Source organism: Hemitrygon akajei, chromosome 4 (assembly GCF_048418815.1).
Source record: "Hemitrygon akajei chromosome 4, sHemAka1.3, whole genome shotgun sequence".
Lineage (NCBI taxonomy): Eukaryota > Metazoa > Chordata > Chondrichthyes > Myliobatiformes > Dasyatidae > Hemitrygon > Hemitrygon akajei.
The window spans coordinates 156,051,270-156,067,751 of NC_133127.1; the positions used below are offsets into that span (position 1 = coordinate 156,051,270).

Consider the following 16,482-nt stretch of genomic DNA (forward strand, 5'->3'; position numbering starts at 1 on the left):
TTTGGAATTGCCAAGTCGAAGTCCAGACCTTAACCTGACTGACATACAGTGGCATGACCTAAGAGGGCTGTTCATTCAATGTATCCCAGAAATACTGATGAACTGAAACAGTTAGGTATGGAGGAATGGTCTAAAATTCCTCTTCGCCATTGTGTAATTCTGATCAGTAGCTACAGGAGATGCTTGGTGGAGGTTATTGCTGCTAAAGGAGGTTCTAACTGTGAATAATTAAATAATGTGTTCAATAAAGAAATGAAAAGTACAATTGTTTATGTGTTATTAATTAAGGCAGACTGTGTTTGTTTATTATTGTGACTTATATGAAGATCAGACCACATGAGTAATTAATGCAGAAAACCAGGTACCTGCAAAGGATTCACAAACTTTTCTTGCAACTGTATATTTTGTCAGTTGTTAATTGTCATTGGGTCCTTGGAACTCCTTCCCAAGAATAGCATGGGAATACCTTAATTAAAATTGCAGAAGTGAATCAAGAAGATAGTTCACTGTCACTTTTTTAAAGGCAGTTATGGATGGGAAATAAATGCTGGTTTTACCAACAATGTCCAGACCAACCTACCCCAACCCCTTAAAAAATGAATGAATAAATATTCTCATTAAACAGTAACAAGATCTGCATAATGTTTAAAATCATTGCTGGGTTTTATTTATTCTCTGCATTAACCGACAAGACTGACTGATGAAAGTAAGAAATATCAATATATGAATAGTGTAGAGGTGACAGAAAATAGTGCAAAGCAAGCATATGATATGCGCCAGTTTTCTGGACAAAAATAAATTATACAACTCAAATACATATCATGCTAAGTGAAAATGTAATTTAGCCACGTCTGCTGGTTCTAATTTGATTACATTTTCCTTTTGTTTTTAACTGAAACCGATGTTAATTCAGCATGGCTATGCTCAAATTCTGTAGATCATCAGCAAATTTCATCGGCACAAAATAGTCGAAAAGATGCTGATAAAGCTCTTTGGAGTGCACATCATTTATATTTCAATTTATATTAAACTATATTCAAACACTATTAACATATTTGGATAATCCATTGGTAAACATCAATACAACATCGATTGCTGACCTGATATTAGTGTTGCATTCTTATATAGTTATCTTTTCTTTGATAAAATTGCTTATTAGCTTAATACTGTAATAGATTTCATGACTGCAAATCATTTTTCAGTTTAATGTCATAGAGCTTACATACAATGGTAAGTTTTATCATAGCAAAAACATTAGTAACACATTTGTGGCTATAGAATGTATCTAAACCCTGATGAAAAAAATTTTAAGGTAAAAAAATTCAATGTCAAAGTTATGCAAACATACGTTACTGTGGTTGTAAAATACATTCATTTATCATGGTTATGGTATAAAAACACAAGTTGAGAATATGTTCCATGATTGATTCTTCCATTTCTTTTATGAACTTTCTTATTTAGACACTGCAAATATTAACCCAAGGTAAAATTTGCAGAAGACAACCCATTAAATAATTTAAGAATTACCTATAAAAGCCAAATGCGTTTGAATTAGAATCTGCCTCTTCTCAAATTTTAATTCTGATGTATACAATTTTGTTTAGTTTTCCTAGGTTGCAGCTTTTTTATATTTGACATTTACAGTGTTCATATGGTGTACATGGTGAACACAGCAGAGTTTCCAACCACTTTTCAAGATATTGAAAAGTTGAATCATGAATTCTATTATCTGTTAAAATACATTTTAATCAACACCACCCTCCCAATCCATTTCAGATTTATGTCTAAATTAACTGTTATCTTTAGGAAGTTATTAATTATATATGAATGACTAGAACTATGTAAATTAATAAAAAAGTTCATTTACTATATATAAAAAGACAACTAGTAATCTTGATAATTAGAGATCTTGACAACATATTAAAAAAAGGGAAACTAAAACCATGTGGCATTTGTAAACCACTGTTCATTCAGAGCAATAATAAATATGTGTTTCATAAACAGTAACTGCTCTTTGGTGCACAGCAGCTCTGATTAATATACATACAAATACATCAAACATCAGTGCAGAAAGTCTGTTTTCCAAAATTTCTTGCATAAATTTAAGATAATAGCACACCCCCTCAAACATTATTGGCTTTTGCTTAAAATACAAACCTGCATCAGCATTTCATTTAATGTTATAGCTTGTAGTCACTTATAATTTTAAGATCCTTGCAGGCTTGTGCATGATTATTATAGAGTTTAGGATCTTGCATCCCATCTCTATGTTGGATCTGGTTTATATATTGCTTATTAAAATGTTATTACTAGAATAATTCCTTTCAGTGCCTTTTATTTCCTATAACATTATAGCCTGGTAATAGGCAGAGGTAAAAGTCAACTTGTGATAGATTACACACATCTGAAAAGCCAATCAAATAACCAAAATATAGCTGTATGATTGGATATTTCAAGTCACAATTTCAAGCTACCTACTCTTAAGACTATTGTGTTACAGGATACAAATTATATTCAGTTTTATTATCTGGTGAGCTGTTCATGTGGAGCAGACAATCCAGAGCCCATCTTATATTTGTATCACCTATCAGAGTGTCAGTGGACAGACACTAAGCAAAAAGTTATCACTTAAGGCAACAAGCTATGGTATTTGTAAATGCATTGCCTTTCTCAACATAGTGGTATTACTTTTAATGACTGTTTCATAGCACATAAAATCTTGATGCAGAAGTTGGTCACCAGTATCACACGTCCAACAGTTTCCTCTTCAAGAGAAGTGAGCAGCATTCTGATTTTAACATCTGGTACCGGAAACATCAATGGAGAAACATTTATACTAGTTTTAAAAGTAGCAAAAACTTAATTAAAACAGGATTTAATCTTTTAATGCATTTAACACAACATCAAGTGTACATTTTTTTTCCCTTTTCTGCTTAATTTCCCTGATGAGAGTGGCTGCAATTTTCTATTGTCCTTTAGGGCAGAGAAGCAGCAGGGAAAAAAAGTGATCATGTGAGAGTACCATGGTTTAAAAATTAACAAAATAGTTAAAGTTGCCTCTTTGACAGTGTTTTATTATCTGTAATATATGAAGCCTAATTAAAAAACATACTGCAAAATAATAGTAATTACAATTTACTAATGAATTAGAGCAACACATCTGAGTTGAATCTAGCATATGACTGATCATATTTCTATTTTGAGGTGTCCATAATTAGAAGCAGTAACATTTATTAATTTTACCTTTGCTACGTCAAACGTTTTGTAGGTTCCTGGTCAACTGAAACTGAAACATTTTGGTTTGGAACTGCAAATGCTGGGGAAATAAGAAATAAGCATTTTGAGCTTAAAACTATTCTTGTCAATGGAAACTATTAGGTAAAATTCTAAGATCTAGACATGTTAAAGCAAACATTTCTTGGCGAAGCAAACCCCAGTCCATCTAGAAAGATCCAACAAATTCAGATAATAGGCCTAGAAGCTCTTTACAGTGCAGGAGACCTCTGGGAAGTTGATAGAAAGGACAGGTTGCCAATAGAGTAGTCTTCAAATATGTAGAGGATTGCAAACTTCAAGAGCTAGGATAAAGTAGAGAAGGAATCTGGCCCAAGGCAGACAGGGAGGAAATGGTGAACCTGGAGAGTGGGTAATAATATATGTTGGGCTTGAAAGTAGAAACCTGGGCAGACATCAGTGTTGAGGATGGCATTTTAATTAGTAACAAGATTAAATACCAGATGGCTTCTGCCCTTTCATAAACAAACAAAAGTTTTTGATTTGATATTCAAATAATGGCAAGCTAATGGTGTTCATTATTAGTTTTATACAATACTAACATAAATTCTGATAAAACAATGTACAATTAAACACAGAAATCCAAAAGATGCTTAAAAGATTACCACCTTATTGTCTGCCTAACATGCAGAACATGTAAAGTATGAAATTGCTCATCAACTTGATAAGTGTTAATCACTACCAAACAAAATATCAGATTGTGAAAATCATCAATGATAAGCGTTGGACCTCAGTTCTTCATGCTTGTTTGTTGCAGCCAGATTTTGTAAAAAAAAATTTAAGCTTCTTCTTGAGAAAAAGTATTCTATTTTCATACTTCTTTAAATACAATAATTTATTTCAGACTCTTCTACAGGAAGGATGTGGAAGCTTCAGAAAGGATATGGAAGACCTTTATCAGGATGCTGCCTAAATTAATTAGTGGGTATGAGCTACAATGAGTGGTTGAACTTCATTTTTTTTTAAAAAGAAAAGAGAGTTTGAACAAACTTTGGTTGTTTTTCTGGAGCATCCGAGGCTGAGCCTGATAAAAGTTCATAATTTTAAAAACATTTTTTTTAAACAAAATGAACTTTACTCATTAAAAAATATTTACAAGAATTATATTTTCCATGTCTTTTCATTCTGTATGTTCAAAGTCAATGCTTCCTGTACTGTTCTATTGCATGCATACACATCAATAACACCGCTATGTCTCTTGGCACTCTGGAGTGGTGCAATAATAATTAAGGGGCTTCCTCCCCCAACCTGGCTGAAGAACCCTATGCTGTGGCCCTTCCCCACTGAGACACTGCGTTGGCTGTACCAAACTTGAGTGCATCCCTCAGCATGTACTCCTGCAGCCTGGAATGTGCCAGTCAGCAGCATTCCTCTATGGACGTCTCGATGTGCTGGCAGACCAACAAGTTTTGGGCAGACCAAAGAGTGTCTTCCGCTGAGTTGATGATCAGCCAGCAGAATTTGTGAACAGTCTATAGATCAGAGTCCTCTATCGTGCAGCTGCTTGGAATGAACTGTGGCTCAGGCTTTTTCATCTTTCTCCACACCCTCTACAATAGCCACAGCTCTACACACCATTCTTCCACATCTGGAGAAGAAGGATGCTTATGTGAGAATGCTGTTCTTGGACTACAGTTCAGCATTCAACACTATTATTCCCTCCAGGCTCGACAAAAAGCTCACAGACCTCGGCCTTCACCCTGCCTCATGTAGCTGGATCCTGGACTTCCTGTCAGACTGCCAGCAGGTGGTAAGAGTGGGCTCCCTCACCTCTACCCCTCAACACAGGTGCCCCTCAGGGCTGTGTTCTAAGCCCTTCCTTTATTCTCTGTTTACTTATGACTGCGTTGCCACCCACAGCTCCAATCTGCTAATTAAATTTGCTGTCGATACTACATTGATTGGTCTAATCTCACATAATAATGAGGCAGCCTACAGAGAAGAAGTCATCACCTTGTCACAGTAGTGTCAAGAAAACAATCTCTCCCTCAATGTCCAAAAACAAAGGAGCTGGTTGTGGACTACAGGAGGAATGGAGACAGGCTAAGACCTATTGACATCAATGGATTTGGGGTTGAGAGGGTGAACAGTTTTAAGTTTCTTGGCATACACATCACTGAGGATCTCATGTGGTCTGTACATACCGGCTATGTGGTGAAAAAAGCACAACAGCACCTCTTTCACCTCAGACGGTTGAAGAAGTTTGGTATGGGCCCCCAAATCCAAAGAACTTTCCACAGGGGCACAATTGAGAGCATCCTGTCTGGCTGCATCACTGCCTGGTATGGGAACTGTACTTCCCTCAATCACAGGACTCTGCAGAGTGGTGTGGACAGCCAAGTGCACTTGTAGATGTGAACTTCCCACTATTCAGGACATTTACAGACAGGTGTGTAAAAAGGGCTTGAAGGATCATTGGGGACCCAAGTCGCCCCAAACACAAACTGTTCCAGCTGCTACTATCCGGGAAACGGTTCCGCAGGACAAAAGCCAGGACCAACAGGCTCAGGGACAGCTTCTTCATCAAACTGATTAATTTGCGCTGATAGAATTGTATTTCTATGTTATACTGACTGTCCCATTGTACATACTATTTATTATAAAGTACAATAAATTGCACATTTAGACAGAGATGTAACGCAAAGATTTTTACTCCATATATATATATATATGTAAAGGATGTAAGTAATAAAGTCAATTCAATTCAATTCTTCATTAACCCGCAATTGGCAAAGAGGCGTGCTACTGTCTCTTCCCCCACCACAGCCATTCTGTGGGCAGTGTGCTGTGGGAGTGATGCTCTGGGCATACTTGAAGGATCTGACTAGGATGGCCCCTCTTCACGTAATCATACCTGATGGTGAAGGGGACACTAGATTGGTTGAGCCAGTTGCCGAAGAACATGGTCTTGCTCTTCGTGCAGTTAACTCTGGTTCCTGATGCTAACTCAAAATGGTTGCAGATGCTGATCATCTGTGAAAAGACTTCAGTTCTGAGCAGAAGACGATGACATTGTCCATGTACAGGGAGGTTTTCACTTGAGTCCCTCCAGTGCCTGGTAACATCAGCCCTCTGATGCTCTTGTCTTTGCTGTTGGCTTTGGCAAAGGGTTCTATGTAACACACAAACAAGACAGGGGAGAGTGGGCAACATTGCCTGACCCCAGACCTGATGGGAAGCTATTTGTTTCCCACCCATTGATTTGGACTGCACTACAGATGTCTGTGCAGAGCATTTGTGATCCAATTCTTAAATCCTTCCCCAAAGTCCATTTTAGAGAGTACATCCATCATGTATGTGTGTGATATCCTGTCAAAGGTTTTCTCCTGGTCCAAACTGATCGGGCAGGCGTCTACCCCCTCTCCTGCATGTGGGAGATAGTGCCACAGTGGTACGAAGCTGTCAGGCACAGCACATTTTTGGTCTGGGGGAATCACCTGAGCCAGAAATATCTTGAACCTCACACACAAAATGCTGGTGGAACACAGCAGGCCAGGCAGCATCTATAGGAAGAAGCGCTGTTGACGTTTCGGGCCGAGATCCTTCGTCAGGACTAACCGAACCTGTTGGCTATGGCCTTGGACTGGATCTTATAGTCTTCATACAACTGCAAAATGGTCACCAATTCCTGATGTCATCTGTTTCCCCCTTCTGCTTGTACATGAGGGTAATCATACCCTTCCTTGTGAGTTGAATATGCTGCCAGCTAGAAGCATAGCACTGTACACTTACAGCAGGTCTGGACTCATCCAGTCCCACAGAGCCCAACTTAGCCGGTAAGTTTATAAAATTATGAGAGGCATATTTGGGATATGAAAAGCAGCATTTTCTTTCCCAAAGGTAGAAAATGTCATATACTAGACAGTATCCATTTAAGGTGTTGGGAGTGGGGAGAAATGATTAGAGTAGATGTGCAAGGCAAGTTGTTCCTTGTTACAAAGAGAGTGGTAGGTGCCTGGAGAGGGGCTGTCAAGGGTAGTGGTGGAAGCAGATATGAAAGTGGAATTTGAGAGGCTTATAGACAAGACATATGAATATGTAGGGTATGGAGGGATAGGGATCATGTAGAAGCAGTGAGATTTAGTGTTATAAGGCATCATGCCTAGTGTTGACATCATGGGCTGATAGGCCGTTCCTGTATACTACTCTTCTATATTCTCTGTTTATACCTCTTCCACACATGATTTGACATCACATTTACCCTCTTCAATTTCTCTCTCTTTTTCTGTCCTTGCTCTATTAATTTTGGAATCCTCAAATCTGTTTGGTTAAGGAGGATACAGTTATGTTTTGTTTGGTCAGGTTAAATTGTGCCATTATCAGCTCTTACTTTCAAGAACTGAGGTCTAAAATGTCATTATATTAAAATATGTAAGGAAACGTATAACCAATTCATGCATACTGGTTGCTTCCTTTATCCAGGAAATTATGACCCATTTAAGTGACCTTAAAGTAATTGAATATTTACGTGACCCCCCCCCCCTTTTTCAACGTGGAGTAGAGGGAAAGGTCTTGACAACATATTGAATTATATTATAATAGTTTATTTCAAATAGAAATAGGCTAAATGTCATCAAAAAGCTGAGGAATTCAGTGTGTAAAGATAGAAAAAAGTGAAAATAAATTACAAAATAATATAGGATGGGAGAGAATAAACAGCATCACCTTGTTCCCATAAATTGGAGAGGGAGTAGTAGTAGTAGTGTGAATGTTAAATATTTAGATGCAAGTGAGCTGTGACACTTCTGGCATTAATGATCCGGGCAGAATTCATGTTATCATTCAAGATCAAAGGGGCTAAGTGCATAAAGGAAAAGAGTTTTAGAAATACAGTAGGAAAATATATTTGGAAATCTGAAATAAAAACAGGAAAGGCTAAAAAAAAAAACTCAGCATCTGTGGAAAGAAAAACAGTTACAGATTCATGCATGAGACCCTCCATCAAAAGTGGGGGAAATGGATAAACAATGAGTGTTTCCAGCATTTTCTTTATTTTAAATTTAAAAACAAAGTTACAGTTAGGTGTTATATACAAGTTAGATCTCTAAAATGAATTGTAGAAAGATCTGAGGTCAGTGTTTAGGCAGAACATATATAGCAGCACAATGGATTAGTTTATTTTTAAACCCAATTAGTAGATGATGGATTGTTAATCATTTGATATCTTCTTTTTAAGGTAAAATTTGGAATGCCATGTCTAGAGGTAATTCATTACCTGTGAAAGAATTCATTACCTTTTGAAGCATCTTCATCTAGCTCATCATCCACCCACTGTAGATCATTCCCTCCTAACAATCGGTTTTGAGATTCACTCAATGGTCTAGGAGGAAGTGACTGTCCATCTGTAATGCTGTGATAAAGAATAGTAAGACTAATTACAATTCTTACATTAGAAAAGACAATTTAATGTAGTAAATCAACTCAAAGTGCTTCATAACAGTAAAAACATTTTAAAAAAATGAAGCTGAAGGAGGCAATTTTAAGAAGAGGTGAGCTAGATTTTTAATGAGCATTTTTAAGGGTCAAATACCAGTGATTGAGCCTGAACAGCTGAAGTCATATCAAGGAGTCAGGTGGGGCACATGGAAGTCAGATGGGCAGTGAATTCACAATATATATAGGATTACAGTTAATTGGGACACACTGTACAGTTTGGTCAATTAAGCAACTGCTCCAAATAGCTAAAGTTTAGTTTAAAAAGTATAAAAAAAGACAAACTAACTGTTCTTTAACTTAATAACAAATTATGTATTTAAAAGAAATACAGAACAAATTAGAACACTACCAATACTACCACAGAACTATAAAATTGTGTATTAGTTCTTTAATAGTTATTGATGCTAATTAGTTGTGCTGAAGTGTTTTTGATTGACTGTAAATGAACAAAATCAGTGCAGACATTTTGAGCAGAATATGGACTGCCTTCAAACAGTGTCTTTCAATGATGGCATCCTCCAAATCTTCATTTTGATTGTAACATTCATGATGATTGTCCATATCTTCAAATTCTTTATTGTTCCTAACTCAAAGTAGTGAAATAGTTTGATTTTCATTCCCAGCCTGAATGCTTGAAACCACAGTGAGCAAAATAATTTAAAATTGTCTTACTGCTTATTTCTTGCCAACTATCAGCGTCAAACACAGACAAATGATACTACTTAAAAACTGTTCGCTCTAAGTGCGGTGTAGTGCCTGATGCCCACATAAGTGCATGAGTCTGATGCCAGTTAGGAGATGTTTGGCAACATTCTCCTGACCCAATCAAGAGGCATAGTGTCCCAATTAAGCAAAAGGAAACTGGGCTATTTTCTTCATTAGTTTTTGTACTTTTATGTGCTGTCCCAAATAAGTGGCTGATGGCCCAATTAACCAGAATCCACTGCATATATACAGTTGCAAGAAAAAGTTTGTGAAACCTTTGCAATTATCATGTTTTTTTTTGCATTAATTCCTCATGTGGTGTGACCTTCGTCTAAGTCACAATAATAGACAAAACACAATCTGCCTAAACCATATATGTCAAACTCAAGGCCCGTGAGATAATATCTAATTACTATTAAAGCTGGCCCCAGTAATCGAAGCGCCTATGGCGTATGATATGGCTAATGCTGAGTTTATTCAGGTACCAGGTTTTCAGGATTTTTAGTGTTTATTCGGCAGTCTTGCTCGGCAGTCTTCTTCATAAGAAACGGAATTTGTAAAGTGAAACACTTTGTAGTTATAGCAGAGACTGAGACACATGAGAGCAGGCTGAAAAAATGGAGGCAACGAAAGCTGCGTTCGCATGCGTCCGACTGATCCGGCCCGCATGAAGCTGCATTTTGCTCAATCCGGCCCGTGACCTAAAATGAGTTTGACACCCCTGGCCTAAACTAACAGCACACAAAGAATTGTACTTCTTCTTGTCAATACTGAGTACACCATTGAAATAAGTACAGCCTAGGTTCAAAAAAGTATGTAAACCTCTGGCGTAATGTTTTCAACAAAAGCTATTTGGAGTCAGGTGTTCTAATCAATGAGATAAGATTGGAGGTGTGGGTTGTAGAGTTGCCCTGCCCTATAAAAAAAGACACACAAAGTCAGGTTACTGACACAGCCTGCTCTTCTCAAGAAAGATCTGTTTTTGTGCACTAAGCCTTGATCTAAACAACTTTCAGAGGATCTTAGAAGAAGAATTGTAGAGATGAATGAAGCTGGAAAAAGCTACAAAAGCATTTCTAAAGACCTGTGCGTTTATCAGTCCACAGAAAGAGAAACTGTGTACAAATGGAAGGAAATCAGTACTGTTGCTACCCTCCCTAGGAATGGGCATCCTGCAAAGATCACATCAAAAGCACAATGTACAATGCTGAAGGACGTGAAAAAGAACCCAAAGGTAACAGCAAAAGACCTGCAGAAATCTCTAAAGCTTGCTTTAGTCTTTGTTCATGTGTCCACTACAAGAAAAAAAACTGAATAAAAATGTTCATTGAAGGACACCATTGAATGGAGGAAACCACTGGTCTCTAAGAAAAAAAAACATTGTTACATGTCTTAAGTTTGCAAAAGACCACCTGGATGTTCCACAATGCTTCTGGGACAGATGAGACAAAAGATGAACTGTCTGGCAGGAATGCACACTGCTATGCTTGAAGGAAAAAGGACACTGCACACCAACACAAAAACCTCATCCCAACTGTGAAGCATGATGGAGGTAGCATCATGGCTTGGGCTGCTTTGCTTCCTCAGGGTCTGGACAGCTTGCAATCATTGAGGAAACAATGAATTCAAAATTGTATCAAGACATTTTACAGGAGAATGTCAGGGTAGCGGTCTGTCACCTGAAGCTTAATAGAAGTTGGATGATGCAACAAGACAAGAGTAAATCAATAACATAATGGCTTAAAAGGAAGAAAATTCCTGTTTTGGAATGGCCAAGTCAAGAGTCCAGACATAACCCAATTGAGATGCTGTGGCATGACCTGAAAATGGTTGTTCATGCAAGGTATTCCAGAAATATTGATGAACTGAAACAGGTTTGTACAAAGGAATGGTCTAAAATTCCTCCTTGCCATTGTGTAAGTCTGAACAGCAGTTACAAGAAACGCTTGGTGGAGGTTATTGTTGCAGAAGGAGGCCCTACCAGTTATTAAATACAAGAGCTCACAATTTTTTTTCCAGCCTGGACTGTGAATGATTAAACAATGTGTTCAATAAAGACATGCAAAGTATCTCTGTGTATGTGTTATTAGCTTGGGCAGATTGTGTTAATCTCTATTATTATGAGTCAGATCAAGATCAGACCACATTTTATAAGTAATTAATGTAGAAAATCAGGTAATTGCAAAGAGTTCAAAAACTTTTTCTTCCAACTCTATATGTATATACAGTTTGTATGTGTATATACAATTATGTATACAAACGCACACATATATTTAGGTGAGAATAGTGGAATGGGGTGTACAGACTATGAGGGAGAGATGAGACAGAGGGGAAGGAATGCCTGGGAGGAGTAGGAGGGAGGAAGAAGTGTGTTGGGGAAGTTGAGAGAAAGAAGTAGGTGTGAGGTGTCTCTTTTCCCACTTCCCTTGCTCTCTGCCCTTTTTCTCTCATCTTCTCTTTTTACAAACTCTCCCACTTGTCTCTCACCCACTGAGAAGGGAAGAACAGAGTTATGAGAGACATAAAAGACTTGCCATAAGATAAGAATGCATAGAGTTGGAGGTGATGTATTAGCACGAATAGAGGTTTGGCTAATCAAGAGAAAGCAGAGAATTGGGATACATGGATGTTTCTCTGGTTGGCAATCAGTGGTGAGCAGTGTGCCAAAGGGTCGGTGCTAAGCCTGCAACTGTTCACAATATACATTAACAACCTGGATGGGGGACAGTGTGCAGTGTATCTAAGTTTGCTGGTGACACTAAATAGAGCGGAAAAGCAAATTATGCAGAGGATGCGGAGAGTGAGAGAGATATAGATTGGTGGGCAAGGGTCTGCCAGATGGAGCATAATAGACAATAGACAGTAGGTGCAGGAGTAGGCCATTCAGCCCTTCTAGCCAGCACCGCCATTCATTGTGATCATGGCTGATCATACACAATCAGTACCCCGTTTCTGCCCTCTCCCCATATCCCTTGACCCCGCTATCTATAAGACCTCTATCTAACTCTCTCTTGAATGCATCCAGAGACTTGGCCTCCACTGCCTTCCGAGGCAGAGCATTCCACATATCCATCACTCTCTGGGTGAAAAAGTTTTTCTGCATCTCTGTTCTAAATGGCCTACCCCTTATTCTTAAACTGTGGCCTCTAGTTCTGGACTCACCCATCAGTGGGAACATGCTTCCTGCCTCCAGTGTGTCCAATCCCTTAATAATCTTATATGTTTCAATCAGATCCCCTCTCATCCTTCTAACTTCCAGTGTATACAAGCCCAGTCGCTCCAATCTTTCAACATATGACAGTCCCACCATTCCAGGAATTAACCTTGTGAACCTACGCTGCACTCTCTCAATAGTAAGAATGTCCTTCCTCAAATTTGGAGACCAAAACTGCACACAATACTCCAGGTGGGGTCTCACCAGGGCGCTGTACAGCTGCAGAAGGACCTCTTTACTCCTATACTCAATTCCTCTTGTTATAAAAGCCAGCATGCCATTAGCTTTCTTCACTGCCTGCTGTACCTGCATACTTGCTTTCATTGACTGATGTACAAGAACACCTAGATCTCGTTGTACTTCCCCTTTTCCTAACTTGACTCCATTTAGATAGTAATCTGCCTTCCTGTTCTTGCCACCAAAGTGGATAACCTCACATTTATCCACATTAAACTGCATCTGCCATACATTTGCCCACTCACCCAACCTGTCCAAGTCACCCTGCATTCTCATAACATCCTCCTGACATTTCACACTGCCACCCAGCTTTGTGTCATTAGCAAATTTGCTAATGTTACTTTTAATCCCTTCATCTAAATCATTAATGTATATTGTAAACAGCTGCGGTCCCAGCACCGAACCTTGCGGTACCCCACTGGTCACAGCCTGCCATTCCGAAAGGGACCCGTTAATCACACCCTTTGTTTCCTGTCAGCCAGCCAATTTTCAATCCATGTCAGTACTCTGCCCCTAATACCATGTGCCCTAATTTTGCCCACTAATCTCCTATGTGGGACTTTATCAAAAGCTTTCTGGAAGTCCAGGTACACGACATCCACTGGCTCTCCCTTGTCCATTTTCATAGTTACATCCTCAAAATCTCCAGAAGATTAGTCAAGCATGATTTTCTCTTCATAAATCCATGCTGACTCGGACTGATCCTTTTACTGCTATCCAAATGAGTCGTAATTTCCTCTTTTATAATTGACTCCAGCATCTTTCCCACCACTGACATCAAGCTAACCGGTCTATAATTCCCTGTTTTCTCTCTCCCTCCTTTCTTGAAAAGTGGGACAACATTAGCCACCCTCCAATCAGCAGGAACTGTTCCTGAATCTATAGAACATTGGAAAATGATTACCAATGCGTCCACGATTTCTAGAGCCACCTCTTTAAGTACCCTGGGATGCAGACCATCAGGTCCCGGGGACTTATCAGCCTTCAGACTCAACAGTCTATCCAACACCGTTTCTTGCCTAATATAAATTTCCTTCAGTTCATCCTTTACCCTAGTTCCTTTGGCCACTATTACATCTGGGAGATAGTTTGTGTCTTCCCTAGTGAAGACAGATCCAAAGTACCTGTTCAACTCATCTGCCATTTCCTTGTTCCCCATAATAAATTCACCCATTTCTGTCTTCAATGGCCCAATTTTGGTCTTAACTATTTTTTTGCTATTCACATACCTAAAGAAGCTTTTACTATCCTCCTTTATATTCCTGGCTAGTTTACCTTCGTACCTCATTTTTTCTTGGCGTATTGCCTTTTTTGTTATCTTCTGTTGCTCTTTAAAAGCTTCCCAGTCCTCCGGTTTCCCGCTCATCTTTGCTATGTTATACTTCTTCTCTTTTATTTTTATACTGCCCTTTACTTCCCTCACCAGCCATGGCCACCCCTTAGGATCTTTCTTCCTCTTTGGAGTGAACCGATCCTGCACCTTCTGCATTATTCCCAGAAATACCTGCCATTTTTGTTCCACTGTCTTCCATGCTAGGGTATTGTTCCATAGAACTTTGGCCAGCTCCTCCCTCATAGCTCCATAGTTCCCTTTGTTCAACTGTAATACTGACACATCCGATTTTCCCTTCTCCTTCTCAAATTGTAGGTTAAAACATATCATATTATGGTCACTACCTCCTAATGGTTCCTTTACCTCGAGGTCCCTGATCAAATCCAGTTCATTGCACAACACTAAATCTAGAATTGCCTTCTCCCTGGTAGGCTCCAGTACAAGCTGTTCTAAGAATCCATCTCGGAGGCACTCCACAAACTCCCTTTCTTGGGGTCCAGTACCATTCTGATTCTCCCAGTCTACCTGCATGTTGAAATCCCCCATGACAACTGTATCATTACCTTTGCGACATGCCAATTTTAACTCTTCATTCAACTTACACCCTACATCCAGACTGCTGTTTGGGGGCCAGTAGATAACTCCCATTAGGGTCTTTCTACCCTTAGAATTTCTCAGTTCTATCCATACTGACTCTACATCCCCTGATTCTATGTCCCCCCTCGCAGGGACTGAATATCATTCCTCACCAACAGAGCCACCCCACCCCCTCTGCCAGTCAGTCTGTCCTTTCGATAAGATGTGTATCCTTGAATATTCATTTCCCAGGCCCTGTCCGCTTGAAGCCATGTCTCTGTTATTCCTACAACATTGTACTAGCCAATTTCCAACTCAGCCTCAAGCTCATCTACTTTATTCCTTATACTTCGTGCATTCATATATAATACTTTTAATTCGGTACTCCCCCCTCCTTTCATATCAATTCCTATTTCACTTGGCCATACTGTATGATCTCTTCTTGAGCTTTCTACTCCATTGATTCTGTTGTCCTTTTTAACTTTTCTTATTTTCACTTTCCCTTTAACTCCATCCTTATATTTCCAGTTCATCCCCTCCCCCCCACTACTTAGTCTAAACACATCCGTGTTGTAGTGGCAAACCTGTCTGCCAGAATGCTGGTCCCCTGCCTATTAAGGTGCAACCCGTCCCTTTTGTACAATTCATCCCTACCCCAAAACAGATCCCAATGGTCCAAGAATGTAAATCCTTGCTTCCTGCACCAGTTCCTCAGCCACACATTCAGATCCATTATCTCCCTGTTCCTGCCCTCTCCAGCACGAGGAACTGGAAGCAAACGAGAAATAACCACCCTGGAAGTCCTGCTTTTCAGCCTTCTTCTGAGTTCTCTGAAGTCCCACTGCAGAACGTCCTTCCTCTTCTTCCCGATGTCATTTGTGCCGACATGCACTACCACTTCCAGCTGTTCACCTTCACCCTTGAGGATTCCTTGCAATCGGTCCGTGACGTCCTGGATCCTAGCACCAGGAAGGCAACACACCATCCTTAAATCTCGCCTGTTGCCGCAGAAACCCCTTTCCATACCTCTTACTATGGAGTCCCCTACTACCACGGTTCTTCCTGATGTCTGATTCCTCGGCTCTGCTTCTGCACCAATTTTCGGCTCGCAGACCTGTCCGCCTCTCAGACTGGCAGTATCTTCTGTCCTGACAGTTTCCAAGAAGGTGAACCTGTTTACGAGAGGTACATCCCCTGGGGTCTCCTGTACTTCAAGCATCCTTTCCTTCCTCATCGTTGCCCCCTTTCTCTCTTCCGGTATCCTCGGTGTAACGACCTCACTGTAGGTCCTGTCCAGAAAACCCTCATTTTCGCGGATAAACCTGAGGTCATCCAGTTCTTTCTTCAGTGCTGCAACATGCTCCTTCAGAAGCTGAATCTGGACACACTTTCCACAGCTGTAGCAGCCGAGGGCACCATCAGTGTCCCTGACCTCCCACATCATGCACGTAGCACACTGAATCAGCTTAGCAGTCATGTCTTCACCCTCTGCAATTGTGCCTGGCGTAGTCTCCTTGCCGAAGACTCTCGAGCCAAAGACTAGCACTTCTCACACCAGGCACTTCCCTCGACCAGGCCACTTCCCGACAGTTGGTAATGTTGGTAAATGCGAGGTCATCCACTTTGGAGGAAAAATGGAAGATCAGACTATTATTTAAATGGTAAAAGATTGCAGCATGCTGCTGTG

At 39.7% G+C, this 16,482-nt stretch overlaps 1 protein-coding gene across 3 annotated transcripts in view; it reads right to left on the reverse strand.

Moving 5' to 3' along the window:
* Window positions 1-639: 639 nt before the first annotated feature.
* zdhhc20b (zDHHC palmitoyltransferase 20b) overlaps window positions 640-16,482 on the reverse strand; it is a 93,586-nt gene continuing 77,743 nt past the window's right edge. For all 3 annotated transcript variants that reach the window (XM_073043708.1, XM_073043707.1, XM_073043709.1), the window contains 3 exons: window positions 8,529-8,644; window positions 3,244-3,316; window positions 640-2,801 (listed from right to left, as the gene is read on the reverse strand). In XM_073043708.1, coding sequence (XP_072899809.1) covers window positions 3,249-3,316; window positions 8,529-8,644 — 184 coding nt within the window. In that variant the 3' untranslated portion in view covers window positions 640-2,801; window positions 3,244-3,248. The remainder of the gene's footprint in view (window positions 2,802-3,243; window positions 3,317-8,528; window positions 8,645-16,482) is intronic.